This window comes from Mobula hypostoma, chromosome 13 (genome assembly GCF_963921235.1).
Source record: "Mobula hypostoma chromosome 13, sMobHyp1.1, whole genome shotgun sequence".
NCBI classification, from domain to species: Eukaryota; Metazoa; Chordata; class Chondrichthyes; order Myliobatiformes; family Myliobatidae; genus Mobula; species Mobula hypostoma.
Window position 1 is genome coordinate 76,988,819 of NC_086109.1, and position 14,472 is coordinate 77,003,290.

At 43.4% G+C, this 14,472-nt stretch overlaps 1 protein-coding gene across 1 annotated transcript in view; it reads left to right on the forward strand.

Moving 5' to 3' along the window:
• The first annotated feature begins 543 nt into the window (after positions 1–543).
• The window catches only part of lysmd2 (LysM, putative peptidoglycan-binding, domain containing 2), a 64,321-nt gene continuing 50,392 nt past the window's right edge, over positions 544–14,472 (forward strand). The window contains exon 1 of the mRNA XM_063065983.1: positions 544–1,123. Within this exon, the coding sequence (XP_062922053.1) occupies positions 929–1,123 (195 nt within the window). The 5' untranslated portion in view covers positions 544–928. The remainder of the gene's footprint in view (positions 1,124–14,472) is intronic.

The following is a 14,472-nucleotide window of genomic DNA, read 5'->3' on the forward strand; positions in this document are numbered from 1 at the left end:
ACCTTGCCCAGGCCTGCGCCCTGGAGAGACTGAAGCAAGACTTTCCAGGCACAGATCCATGGTCTCGCAAGACTAACGGATGCCATCCACTTCTCTATGACTATGGGAGCCCGGATATGTTAGGACTGTTTTCCCTGGAACAAAGTAGGCTGAGGGGTATCATGGAGCTTTATAAAATCATGAACAGCATACATAAAGTGGATGGTCACAGTTTTCCTTCATGGTGGGTGCGTCAGTAACTGAAGGATGAGAAGGGAAAAGGAGGTCTGAGGGGCAAGTTGTTTTTCACATAGAGGGTGATGAGTATGCAGAACCAATGGCTGGAGGAAGTAATTGAGGAGGGTATAATTATAAAAGATATTTGGAAAAGCTAGAGGGATTTAGGACTAAAGGCAAATAGAATTAGCACTGGAATGCACCTTGATTTGCCAAAGGGGTTGTTTCCATGCTCTATAACTCTGGGTAGAGGTCAAAGTTAAAGTTTGCTATTTATTATCAATGCCCAAGTACAGGCATGCACAAGTGCAATAAAAAAAATCACAAAACTGCTGATTGACTCAGTTTGAGCGTCCTAAATTGGTCTCCTATTGGGTGCCGCGCTCAATATCGGAATTGAATGTCAGAGTCTCGCTGCAATATTGTATCCTCTGCACAACAGCACCAGGCTATTCGGCCTGTCGCGTCGATGCCTCCCCGAGGTTAATGCCACATTTTGTTGCTATCCTCCCCGCCTTCGCCTCTGTCCCTCACACCGGGGGAGGGGAGGTTTGTTTTCGAGCGGTGGCAGGCAGCCGGCGAGGGGAGTTTGGAGGCAGTCTGCCCGAACTCACAGGCTCCTCCCGTCACTGGGAGCTGCAGGAGCGGCGGCCGCTGCACAACACGCGGGCCGGGAGCAGCAGCTGCCTCTCCTGCCGGAGCTGGGCGGAGGATGGCGGAGGCGCTGCTAGCGGCCGCGGGGCTGGACGAGTCGGAGGCCGAGCTGTCGCAGAGTCTGGCCCGGACCAAGACGCGCTCGTACGGTAGTACGGCCAGCGTGTCGGCGCCTTTGGCCGAGCGCTACATCCATCACCCGGTGGGAGAGGGCGACACGCTGCAGGGCCTTGCCCTGCGCTACGGAGTCACGGTGAGTCCGAAGCCGAGAGCGAGACCGAGTAGGCCCGGGAGAAGGATGTCCCGAGCATCCTCTCCCCGTACCATATCCACTTTTCCCTTGACCCGTACCTGTTCCCCCACCCCCTGACCCTTCCTTGTCCCCACCCCCTGACCCTTCCTTGTCCCCACCCCCTGACCCTTCCTTGTCCCCCACCCCGACCCTTCCTTGTCCCCCTCAACCCCTGACCCTTCCTTGTCCCGCACCCCCTGACCCTTCCCTGCCCCCCACCCTGACCCTTCCTTGTCCCCACCCCCTGACCCTTCCTTGTCCCCCACCCCGACCCTTCCTTGGCCCCCATCCCCATTCCTGACCCGTCCATGCCCGCAGTCACGCCTTGACCCATCCACCTCCTCCCAGTTCCTTACCCGAACGTGTTCCCCACTCACACCCTGATAGGTCAATGTTCCCCCAGTCCCTGACCCATCCACCCCCACTCTCTGGTCTGTCCACATTCAGCCCCTTGTTCTCTCCGACCCATCTTTATCCAGTACTCTTACCCATCCTCACCCCACCCTGCCATCTTCTGCTTGTTGCTTCTCAAAGATATTCTCTGAGTACATTATTGGAAGTGGTTCAGATATAGTCCATTTCCCTTTCTAATCTTGTTTTCAAATTTGTTCTGTCGTCAAGCTTGCACCCTCCATGTCCTAAGGAGATTTGCCAGAGTTGAACTTGATGTCATCTGTGGGATTGGGGAGTAACCTATTTACTCGGTTGATATCATGTTGTGGCCTGTTGGATTTTCCTGTGCAAGCTGATTTCCTGTGCTTTAGCATGTAGTTTATTGTACTTCAAAATGCTTACACTTTGGGATACAGTTTAAGACCAACAGATGAACTTACTGTTGGGATAGTGGTGAATAGGTTTTGTCAGCTTCCTCCGGGCTGCTGGCATCTTTTGACTTATGGGAACCCAGTTCCTGGCTGCATTTCCTATTAGTGAACTGTTCATGGGGAGGACCTTGAAGGGAATGTGAAAGAAATGATATAAATGTGAGTCTTCTTCAAAAATGAAAATACTTTGCAGGAATCGTTGTAGCTTATTGGGGCCATCTTTGGCATGTGTATAAGAACAAAAGGAGTTTTGACCATTCCAGTGTGTTACTTTCCTTAAAAACGGGGAGGATACAAAAAGTCAGATTGCTTTCAATGAATCTTCAACTTGAATGAAGCAAAGTTGTTAATTTTGATTCAATGGTTGTCCAAAATTCACTGGATTCCTGTTGTTAAATTTGTTTTCATCAGTTATGTGGAACAGTCTGTGTTCCAGGCCTACATTGGTAAGGCTCTCCAACTTTTTCTCAGCTACATTGATAACTGCTTTGCTGGTGTTGCTTCATGCATCCATGGAGAGCTTGTTAATTTCATCCACTTTGCCTCCAACATCCTCTCTGCCCTCAAATTTACTTACTCCATCGCCAACACCTGTCTCCACTTACTCGATCTCTCTGTTTCCATCTCTGGAGACAGACTATCCATTGACATCTTTACAGACCTACTGACTCTCGGTTATCTTGACTATACCTCTTTCACTTTGTCCCTCCTGAAGATGCTATTCCCTTCTCTGTCTCTGCTGCGTACTCTCAAGATGAGGCTTTCCATTCTAGAACATCTGAGATGTCCTCTTTTTTTTCCAAATAATGTGTTTCTCTTCCTCTACCATTGGTGCTGTCCTCACCCACATTCACTTCACTTCCCACACATCTGTCCTCACTCTTGTCCTTGCCTATCTCTCATATTTAGCACATCATTCCATGTAATTTCTGCCATCTCCAGCTGGATCCTACCACTCACACAACAGGAGCAACAACTCATATTCTGTATGGGTAGCCTCCAACCTGATGACATGAACATTGATTTCTCCAACTTCTGGTAATTTCTCCCCCCTCCTTTTCTCTTTTTCCATTCTACATTCTGTATCCCTGCTCAGTTCCCTTTCACCTCCCTCTGTTTCCCCTCCTCTTTACCTTTCTTCCATGCTCCACTGTCTCCTATTTGATTCTTCCTTCTTCAGCCCTTGACGTCTTCCTCCTATCCTCATGCAGCTGCTTACTCCATCCTTCATTCCCTACGCACCCACTTTCCCCCTCACCTGGTCTCACCTATCACCTGCCACCTTGTGTTCCTTCCCCTCCCTCTACCATCTTATTCTGGCTTCTGCCCCCTTTCCAGTCCTAATGAAGAATCTCCATCTGAAACATCGACTGCTTAAAGGCTAATTTATCGTTGTGCGTCAAATGTACGCCGTAGGTACCGCGTACCCTGCACTGTACCCTACGCCGTAGGGTGACGTACACCTCCCCAAAAATGTAACTCACGCGTCGCGGCGACGCAGACCGCAGCAACTGTGATTGGTCCGCTTGGTAGCGTCGCATTTCCTCCTACGCATTTCCAGTTACTTTTCTCCGCCATGTCTGTACACTGATGCGAAATAAATGGTTGGAGACGATGAACCAAATCCTCAAATCTACCTGCCGACATCTGAAAGTATTTGAAATGCATTTCCTCATCCATGTCTCTCACGAAGAAACTCAACACAGTGGCATAGAAACCCCACTGCCAACTAACGTTTTGGCGGTGAATTGCAGAGCGACGCAGACACAATTACGCATGCTCGCTACGGCATAGGGCTACGCAAAAGTATAAATCAGGCCTACGGCGTAGCCCATACGCACAAGTATAAATCGGCCTTTATTCCTCTCCATTGATGCTGCCTGACTTGATGAGTTGCTGTAACACTTAGTATGTGTTGCTCAAAATGTCCAGAATCTGGCAAATCTCTTGAGTAAGTTGTATTTTTTTTCGTTGAAAACCGTATCATAATTAATACATCACTAGCAAACATAAGTTCAGAGTATTCAAAGGACAACTTGAATATGATGTCCATTATTGTGAAACTCAACATTAGAATCAGAGGCAAGTTAGATGACAATGTCTGGTAAACAGCTGATAATATAAAATGGTGAATGTGTATGTCAGTGGTTTACTTTGTCAAGAGTATTTTGAATGATAAGAGCAGTTCTAGAAAGATTTTAAAATGCTGGCATTGTGTTAAAATGTTAAAATTTAAGTTCCTTCTAAATGCTGATGTTTAAAATCAACTACACTGTGATGTTTAAAAACAATGGTACTATTTAGTTCATTTCGTAACACTTCTGGCTCTTAATTCAAATCATTTGAACCAACCACATATTTGAACGAGGTATATTGCCCTACTTTAGCCATTTACTTTTGATATCCATACTTTCACAGATGGAAGGTTTGTTCACTCTTATTTAATTAACATTTCCAATTAAGACCTTTTTTTTTCGTTTGCTGCATTTGAAGACGATGGCTTCTGTAAAACCTATCTTGATTGCTAATATTTAACTATGGGCCCACAAAATTTGAGTTGAGTTCAAGTGGTTTGTGACTATCATGAAATAAATGACTACCCTCAATCAGCTTGTGACATAAATAATTTGAAAGGTTTCAACTTTTAAGTGGAATCTTAATCTATGTGATTGCATGGGCTTTCTGCACTTGATTCATAATATTTCATGAGGATTAAAGCTATTGCAGGAACATTCAGTGAGCATCTGATTGTCAGGGCAGAGTGTAGACTGAATGCCACAAACCAACTGATGAGGTGCCAGCCATTTGTCGCCAGTGCTGAGGCAACATTACAGTTATGCATTATTAATGTACATTTTTTTTTAGAATTTTGTTTGAAGGAGTGGAGTTTAGGTTTTGCTTTTTTCTTGGTTGATGAGATGGACACAGAGCAGAGAGAGACTCTGTGACATGGTAGATTTAAATGATAATACAGGGAGGGAAATAGATAATGTAATCAGTACGTACCTATAGTCTATTTTGCTGAATTCAAAAACACTTAATGCCTGACGAAGGGTCCCGGCCTGAAATGTCGCCTGTACCTCTTCCTAGAGATGCTGCCTGGCCTGCTGCGTTCACCAGCAACTTTGATGTGTGTTGCTTGAATTTCCAGCATCTGCAGAATTCCTGTTGTAATGCCGAATACTTTCTTTCCAACCTCATTGAATATTTCAATTTTGCAACATGAAAAAATTAGTAGAAACTTACTCAAGCAGAAGTTTGGTTGACATCTACCAACGTGACAGGTTTTTGTTGGCCAACTATAAAGAGAGATTTGTTTTAAATATACTTTTGATATCTTTTCTAAATACAGATTAATTATATTGAAGGATGCTCCTGTTAGTGGATTTTCTTATTATGATGAAAATTGTTGACTTGCAGTTAAGAGTCGTTATTTAAATGTATGATTTTATCTTTATTGGGCTCTCCTATTATTTCCTGAATTGAATTGGTTTGGCTAAAATTGCTCTTGGGTCCCCCCACCCTCCCCTCTCCCCGCAACCATACCAGAGGTTGAAGGTATTTTGCTTCCTTTTCAGTTTTGTAGATTCTCAACTGGCTGTGGAACCCACAAGTTGAAAAGGTGGTTAAGCAAGTGTACGGTGTGATGGCCTTCATTAGTTGAGGAATTGAGTTTAAGAGCATAAGGTCATAAAAATCTTCGTTAGACCACACTTGTGTTCACTTCTGGTTGCCTCATTATAGTAAGAATGTAGAAGCTTTAGAGAGGGTGCAGAGGAGATTTACCAGGAATACTGCCTGAATTAGAAAGCAGGTCTGAATAGGTTGAGCAAGCATAGGCTTTGCTCTTCGGAGTGAAGGAGGGTGAGAGGTGACTTGATGGAGGTGTACAAGATGATAAGAGGCATATGCTGAATGGGGAGCAAGTGACTGTTTCCCAGGGTGGAAATGGTTAATAAGGAAGGGCATAATTTTCAGGTAATTGGAGGAATGTGTTGGGAGATGTTAGATGTAGGGTTTTTACACAGAGGGTTCTGGGTGAATGGAATGCCCTGGCAGGGGTGCTGGTAGAGTGGCAGAGGCAATTACATTAGGGACAGTTAAGAAACCCTTAGGTAGCCACATGGGTAATAGAAAAATGGAGGGTTACGTTGGTGGGAAGGATTAGATTGATCCCAAAGAGTGGTGAGTCTGTGGGATTCTCTGCCCAGTGAAGTGGGGAGGCTACCTCAGTAAATATATTTAAGACAAGGTTGGATATATTTTTTCATAGTAGGGGAAGTAAGTAAGGATTATGGGGAAAAGTCAGGTAGGTTGTGCTGGTTCACTGAAGGCTCTGATGAATTTTGCTGAAACTGGCAGCCTTCACTAAAAGGCAACTTCTGAGATAGGAGAAGTGATCCCCATGATTTTCAAGGACTTCCCATGGAGTTTTATGGTTATGTATCTGGTAGAGACACTTGCTTTACAAGTGTTAAGTGTAAGGCCCATCTCTCATGATTGATCATAGCTTGCATGCTATCTGAAGCAAACAAAAGGTGGAGGTGTAGATCTGTGGGCAGCCAAATTTGGGGAGGATGTCCCATTAATTCGATGGCTTTCCTGAGGTGGAATTGGAAATGGCCATACCTAATAATTGGTGCCGCTGCCTACATTCCTCTTGGATGTTGCCCATGTTCAAAGTGAATTAGTAGATGTTCTTATTCATCAACTTATGAATGGGGTGAAAGGTGATGAGTTTTAGCATTAAAGAGACAAGGAAGCTGTTAAAGAGGAATTGGAGGTTGACTTCAAGTGCAATATTTTCAGTGCTTGGGGGAAGTACTAGTTTTGATTTATTTTTGTCACAGGGACTGAGATATGGTGAAAAATTTAGTTCTGCAAACCATACAGTTCATTTCAAAACACAAGTACTTTATTTAGCGAGACAGTGTGGAACAGATCCGTTGCGCCCAATGAACCGAACCAGCCAGCAACACACCCTAATACACACAAAATGCTGGAGGAACTCCATTGGCAAGGCAGCATCTATGGAAAAGAGTAAAGAGTCGATGTTTCAGGCCGACACCCTTCATCTTTGGGATGTGGGGCTAACTGGAACACCCAGAGGAAGCCCTTGTACTTATGGGAAGGACGTACAGACCTCTTACAGAAGGCATGGGAATGAATTCTGAACTCCGACGCCCCAGGCTGAAATAGTGCCGTGCTAGCTACTGAGGGAGTACAAAGGAAACGCAATAACAGAATACAGAATATATAATGTTACAGTTACAGAGAAGGTGCAGTGTTGATGGACAATAAGGTGCAAGAGCCATAATGAAGTAGGTTGTGGGGTCAAGAGTTGATCTTTAATACTGAAGAAACCCGTTTAGGAGTTGTTAACACCAGGCTAGAAGCTGTTCTTCATCCTGGTGGTGCATCAGCCTGGGAAATGCTTAGAATGGGACAAATTGGGCAAGTCTTTCAAAGTGAAAAATAAGCAAAATTGACCAAAGACTCTGTCATCTAATACCAATTGAATATGCTTGGATTAGAGTTTTTTATTCTAATCTACAAATTGTTCAGCCTCACAGGGTAGTAAGCTACTGCTATAGTTGGCTCGTTTAGCAATTTTTAGCAGTTGTTTTCCTTAACCCTTCAGAAGGGACTCTGCCTGAAATGTTGACTCTTTACTCCCCTCCATAGATGCTGCCTGACTTGTTGAATACTATATTTGTTTGCTTTAGCGTTACTGCTGCTTTGATCTGCTCTCTCCTTACCACTTATCTTCCAAATCATTTACTGTGAAAACCCTGTACATTTAATCTAGTCAGTAGCCCTTGCTGATACAATTTCAGCACCACAGTCCCGAAAACCACAAAGCTGGAGCTGCCCGACTCCAAGTAACATGATATACCATGATTTCATGCATCAGCCCTGTTGTATACGGCTAGATTCTATCGATTGGCTGTGAGGCAATATGTTGCAGGCTTCGCTGTGGACAGCAGGCATTTTACATTTCTCTGTAAATAGAATTACTGTTTACATTGCCATCTGACTAGTCACGCAATACATTGTGTGTCTAAAGTAGTTTTAGCATGGTATTAAACCGAAGTTTATAATGTAAAAGAACAAAAATGTTAGAAACATTGAACAAATCTGGGCAGTATCTGTAGAGGGAGATTCAGAGTTAATATTTGGATCGGTAACCTTTTTATCAGAACTGGAAAAAATTAGAACTCAATATTTTAAGATGCACAGTGGCGAAGCAAAGAGACAGGGACAAACAACTGGCTGGAAGAACTCGGCGGCTCAAGCAGCATCTGTGGGAAGAAAGAGATCGTTGATGTTCCTGGTTGCAATCCTTCAACCTCAAACATTCTGCCAGCATATTATTTGTTGCTACAGATACTAGCATCTGCAGTTTCTTTGGTAGATAGCAAGAAAGACTAATTGACGTAGAGAACTGTGGAAAAATCTTAGATATATGCTGTATACATCTCGGGTGCGTGAGACTTTTGCACCGTCCTGTATTTGTCAATATGGAGTGGGGAGTGAGTCTGTAAATCTGGCGGGAGCAGAAGATACTGGGAATGATGAGGGTGGAGCACTCTGGGAGGGGTGTGGGACTGGTGGCAGAGAAGGAGTGCCGTGGTGGAGGGTGGTGCAGGTGTAGACACACCCAGCCCTGAGGCAAGGTCACTTGATTCCGAACAATTGATTTATTGCTCATTACAGAATGTCTCTCTGGTCCTTTCCACTCCCACTCCTCTCCCTTCCCCTTTCCCCAACCATGATTCCTCTCTCCCTCCACAATAGAGATCTATATCAGATGAACGGTGAATCTTGAAACATCAGCTATTTTTTCTACAGATGTTGTTTTGCTTTCTGAGTATCTCTGCTTTCAAGTTTCCAGTAACTCCTGTGTTTTCTGTTCTGCATTTCACAAGTGAGGCATTGTTCTCATTTTTTTTATCTCTCTGCCTTTGCCTATCTTGCTATCAGATCACCTCAGATTAATCTGCAGGACAGAACTTGTTCTTACCCTGAGTGACTTCTCTTTTGATTCTTTTTCCGTTATTCAAGGTGCTGCTTCCTGCACCCAGTGCAGAGTTCATCAATTTCATCACCCATGCTATTAACTTCCACACTGCTCTCAACTTCACTTGCACTACTCTGACTTTTCTCTCTCTTTCTCTGCTTCCATCTCAGGAGATGAACTATGAACTAAAATTTAATTATTAATTTTAATTGGAGTTGCAGCATGGAACAATGAGAGCCGCACCAACAAACCCCCTATTTAACACTGGCCTAATCACAGGACAATCTACAATGACCACTTAACCTAATAACTGGTAAGTCTTTGGACAATGGAAGGAAACTGGAGCACCCGGAGGAAACCCACACGGTCACGGAGAGAGTGTACAAACTCCTTACAGACAGCACCAGAAATGAGCTCCGAATTCTGACACCCTGAGCTGTAATAGCGTTGTGCTAATCTGAAGATGGCTGAATTGATACTGCTTCCGATTCTGTACAAACCATAGATGTTTCAGTGTGTTTGCTGCCAATTTGCACCCTATTCTAATTTCCATGTGGCCCATTTCTGATCCTCTTACCTTAATGAACTATGGCATCTAGGGGCTAATTTAGTGACCAGTATTTGGTATAAGTTCACAGATTCCCACTGTCATCTTGACTACACTTTCTTCCCCCCATTGCTTCCTGTAAGAATTTAATTTCATTCTCCCATTTTCCCTGGTTTTCCTGTGTCTGTTCTGAAATTGACACCTTCCCCTCCAGGATTTCTGAAATGTCTTCATTTTTCCCTACTGTGGTTTCCATTATGTTGTACTTGATGGGATTTTCAATTGCATTTGCCCATTTCCCGCACTGCTACTTCCAACACCACTCCCCACACCAGGGATAAAGTCCCCTCATTCTTGCCTTCCATCTTAACTGTCCCCATGTTCAATGGATCATCCTCTGTAAATTCTTCCTCTTTCAATGAGGTGCCCCCTCTTCCACAACCGTTGCTCCCCTTCTCTTAGAATTATGAGGACTTTTACTTCATCTGGGTACCCTTCATCCTGATGGCATGAACATTGATTTCTCGAACTTCCAGTAATTCTCCCCTCCACCCCTCCACAATTCCCCATTCCTGTTTCCCTCTCTCACCTTATCTCCTTACAGTGCCTATAAAAAGTATTCCCCCCCCCCGAATTTTTCTTGTTTTATTGTTTTATGACATTGAATCTGAGTGGATTTAATTTGTCTTTTTTGACACTGATCAACAGAGAAATTCTCTTTCGTGTCAAAGTGGAAAACAGATTTCTACAAAGTGATTAAATTAATTACAAATATAAAGCACAATAATTGATTGCATAAGTATTCACCCCTTCAAGTCAGTATTTAGTAGATGCTCCTTTGGCAGCAATTACAGCCTTGAGTCTGTGTGGATAGGTCTCTATCAGTTTTGTACATCAGGATACTACAATTTTGCCTCATTCTTTGTCAGATTGCATGGGGATCATGAGTGAACAGCCCTTTTCAAGTCCAGCCACAAACTTTCAATTGGATTGAGGTCTGGACTCTGACTTGTCCACTCCAGGAGATTAACTTCGTTGCTTTTGAGCCATTCCTGTGCAGCTTTGGATTTGTGCTTGGTGTCATTGCCTTCCTGGGAAACAAATCTTCTTCCAAGTTGCAGTTCTCTTGCAGATTGCGTCAGGTGTTCCTCCAGGATTCTCCTGTATTTTGCTGCATTCATTTTACCCTTTACCTTCACAAGCCTTCCAGGGCCTGCTGCAGTAAAGCACCCCCACAGCATGATGCAGCCCCAACGAAGCAACACGGTAGAGATGGTGTGATTTTGATGTGATGTGCTGATGACTAAAAAGCTCAATTTTGGTTTCATCAGACCATAGAACCTTCTTCCAGCTGACTTCAGAGTCTCCCACATGCCTTCTGGGAAACTCTAGCCGAGATTTCATGCCAGCTTTTTTCAACAGAGGCTTCCTCTTTGCCACTCTCCTGTAAAGCTGCGACTGGTGAATCACCTGGGCAACAGTTGTTGTATGAGCAGTCTCTCCCATCCCAGCCACTGAAGTTTGTAACTCCTCAAGAGTTGTCATAGGTCTCTTGGTGGCCTCCTTCACTAGTCTCCTTGCACGGTCACTGAGATTTGGAAGACGGTCTGCTCTAGGCAGATTTACAGTTGTGCTATATTCTTTCCATTTCTTGATAATTGTCTTAACTGTACTTCAAGGGAATATTCAGTGACCTAGAAATTTTCTTGTATCAGTTTCCTGACTTGCACTTTTCAGTAACCTTTTCGCAGAGTTGCTTGGAGTGTTCTTTTGTTTTCATGGTTTTTGCTGGGATACTGGTGTATTTTTACTACAATCAATTGAAAAACTTTGACTGCACACCGGTCTCCAAAAACTGATCTCCATTTAATTAATTTATGTGACTTCTAAAACCCATTGGCTGCACCAGTGATGACTTGGTGTGTCATATTAAAGGGGGGGGGTGAATACTTAAGCAATCAATTGTTTTGTGTTTTATATTTGTAATGTGGATCACCTAATTCGTTTTCACTTTGACATGTAAGTCTTTTTCTGTTGATCAGTGTCAACAAAGCTAAATTAAATCCACTGTGATTCAATGTTGTAAAGCAATAAAACATGAAAACTTCTGGTGGGGGGAGGGACTGAATCCTTTTTTAGCCACTGTATGTGTTGACATGTATGTACTCTGATAATAAATTTTACTTTGAACTGGATTGTACTGGAACTTGTGTTTAATTTTAGTTCTGTTTTTCCAGATCCATAGAGCAATTCCAAAATTTCTTTTATTTTGCATTTCCAGCACATACTGTATTTTTCTTTATCTTGCTGTTGACATTGCTTTTTATCCTCCTCTCTTCTCATAACCTATTTTCATTTCCTGCAGACAGATCAGCTGTGATTAACAAGTCGGCACCATCACCACATGTGCCACTTCTCGTTTGGTCTCCATTTTGTCACAGACATTTGCTTCCTTCTCACGACCCAACTTCTCCTTTCCTGTAGCTTAAAACAGGTTTGATTTCCAACTCTGATAAAAGGTTTTTGGCCTTAATCATTATTGACCTTTCTGACTCTGCAGTCGCTGCCAGACTTGCTGAGCGTATCTGCCATTTTCTGTTTCATTTTATTCACAGAGTTGGGTTTAATACAACGCTATAATTACTTTAGGCACCAGTCCGAAGGCACTGTTCTGTAATTCTATTACCGAAAAATGCACAATGCCTGCTGTCCACACTGGAAGCCTGCAACTTGTTGCCTTGTAGTGGATCGATAAAATTTAGCTGTGTAAAGCGACAGGACAGATGGCAGCACAATGATATCATGTTACTTGGAGCCATGAATCTTCGGCCTGGTGGTTTTCAGTGCCGTGGTGTCGCAACTTGTAAAGGATTTGCATGATAAATAAATATTAATGGAATTCAGTGTCAGAAGCAGCTGCAGCAGTCAGAGCTCCTGCCTCTCATCCCATGAGTTTAGATCCAGTCGTAACCTTGGATGCTGCCTGTATGGAACTTGTATGTTCTCAGTGTGACTGTACCCTCAGGGTGGAGGAGCAACACCTTATATTCCGTTTGGGTAGACTCCAGTCTGATGGCATGAATATCAATTTCTCCTTTCAATAAACAAATATCCCCCCTTCCTCTATTCCCCACTCTGACCTTTTACCTCCTCTCCCCTGCCTATTTCTTTCCCCTGGGTCCCCTCCTCCTTCCCTTTCTCCTATTGTCCACTCTGCTCTCCTATCAGATTCCTTGTTCTCCAGCCCTTGACCTTTCCCACCCATATGGCTTCACCTATCACCTTCCAGCTAGCCCCCTTCCCCTCCCACCACCTTTTTATTCTGGCATCATCACCCTTCTCAGCCCTGATGAAGGGTCTTGGCCGGAAACGTTGACTATCTTCGTTTCCATAGATGTGGCCTGGTCTGCTGAGTTCTTCCAGCATTTTGTGTGTGTTTGCTTGGGATTTCCAGCATCTGTAGAATCTCTTGTGTTTACAGGTTTCCAGTGGATGCTCTCATATCCTGTATTGGTCAGTGAAAATTGCACTTATTGTAAAAGGAACAAAGGGATTGAAGGGATTATGTGACAGACAACGAGGCACAGGGTTTAGGGGAAAGGGCTATGGCACTGATGAATTTGCACTGCTGGGAAGTCTCTATGGACCATAAAAGGAGATTAGTCAAAGAGAGCAGCCATGTCTTTAAAAAAAAATGCATGATTAGGATCAAGAGTAGACCTTGTGGCCTTCAAGTCTGCTCTGTCATTTGCCAGAAGTATAGTTGATTTTCCATCTCGTATCGTTTGCCATCTTCATTGATGTCTCAATGCACACAAACAAGTGAACTTCCACAGTTGACCGGTGTGGAGAATTAAAAATCATCTCAGTTTTTAAATGCCTACCCCTTACTTTTCTCCAGGTCCTAGATTCCCAGAGGGATCATCCTCCTTCAGTCTAGCCTGTCAGGATCTTTTAGGAATGTTATTGTTTTCAATGATCTTCTATATCTAAATTTTTGCCTTCAGGATTGGTGGGAACGAGGCAGTCCAGGGGCCTGATTTTCACTTGGTGCATTTTGATCGCACGAGACCATGTTTGCAGTGGTGTTCACTGCCAGTGGGAGCCAATTGCAGTAGGGTATTATTACTGCACTTAGCAATAACATCAGGTTCTTGTAACCCACTGTGAATAAACAAAAAGTTGTAGTTGTTACAAGTTAAGAGCACTGTCGCTGGTTATTTTTCTGTAAGTTCCAATGTAACACGGCTGTGGGAGAACAAATACATTATCATCTGTGGCACTATGAAGGGAAAACCCATAAATATTCCCTGGGCAGCCAGAGATTAAATAAATGCCCAGGTGTGCACATATTGAATTTTCCTTCCTAATGAATCTAATTTTTTGAATGACTGTCTTTTCTACTGATGCTCACAGACTTTGTAATACACGTAAACCATGGCATTTTATCTGAGGCTGAATGTCCAAAGGTTGGCTATTCAGACTTTATGTCCGGAGTACGAAGAGAAAGGCCTTTTCCTCTTGAACCCCCTACGATGCTTGAGTTCCATCACGACCTTTAATCTGAGATACAGCTTTTGCTGGTAACACTTTTAGCATTGCTTTCTTGGAGGATCCTTGTGTAACACCATTCAGTCTGTGACTGCAGCTGCCCAGGAGTGCAATCTTTTTACTGTATGTAGTTAGGGTTACTACACTGTCGATTGTGCATTCAACTGTCATACATTTGAAGCATTTTGTGAAATTCACTTGCATGTTTGAACATGTTGAATGGCATTTGGCCAACTGCCCTATGATATTTCAATTGATGAATTCAGCAAAGGAAACACTTAAGCTCTTATTACTGATCCTGTTGCAGAAATGCTTATTTAGAATCCTGTGTTTCAAAAGAATTTAGAAATGTCAAGTAATTCGAATG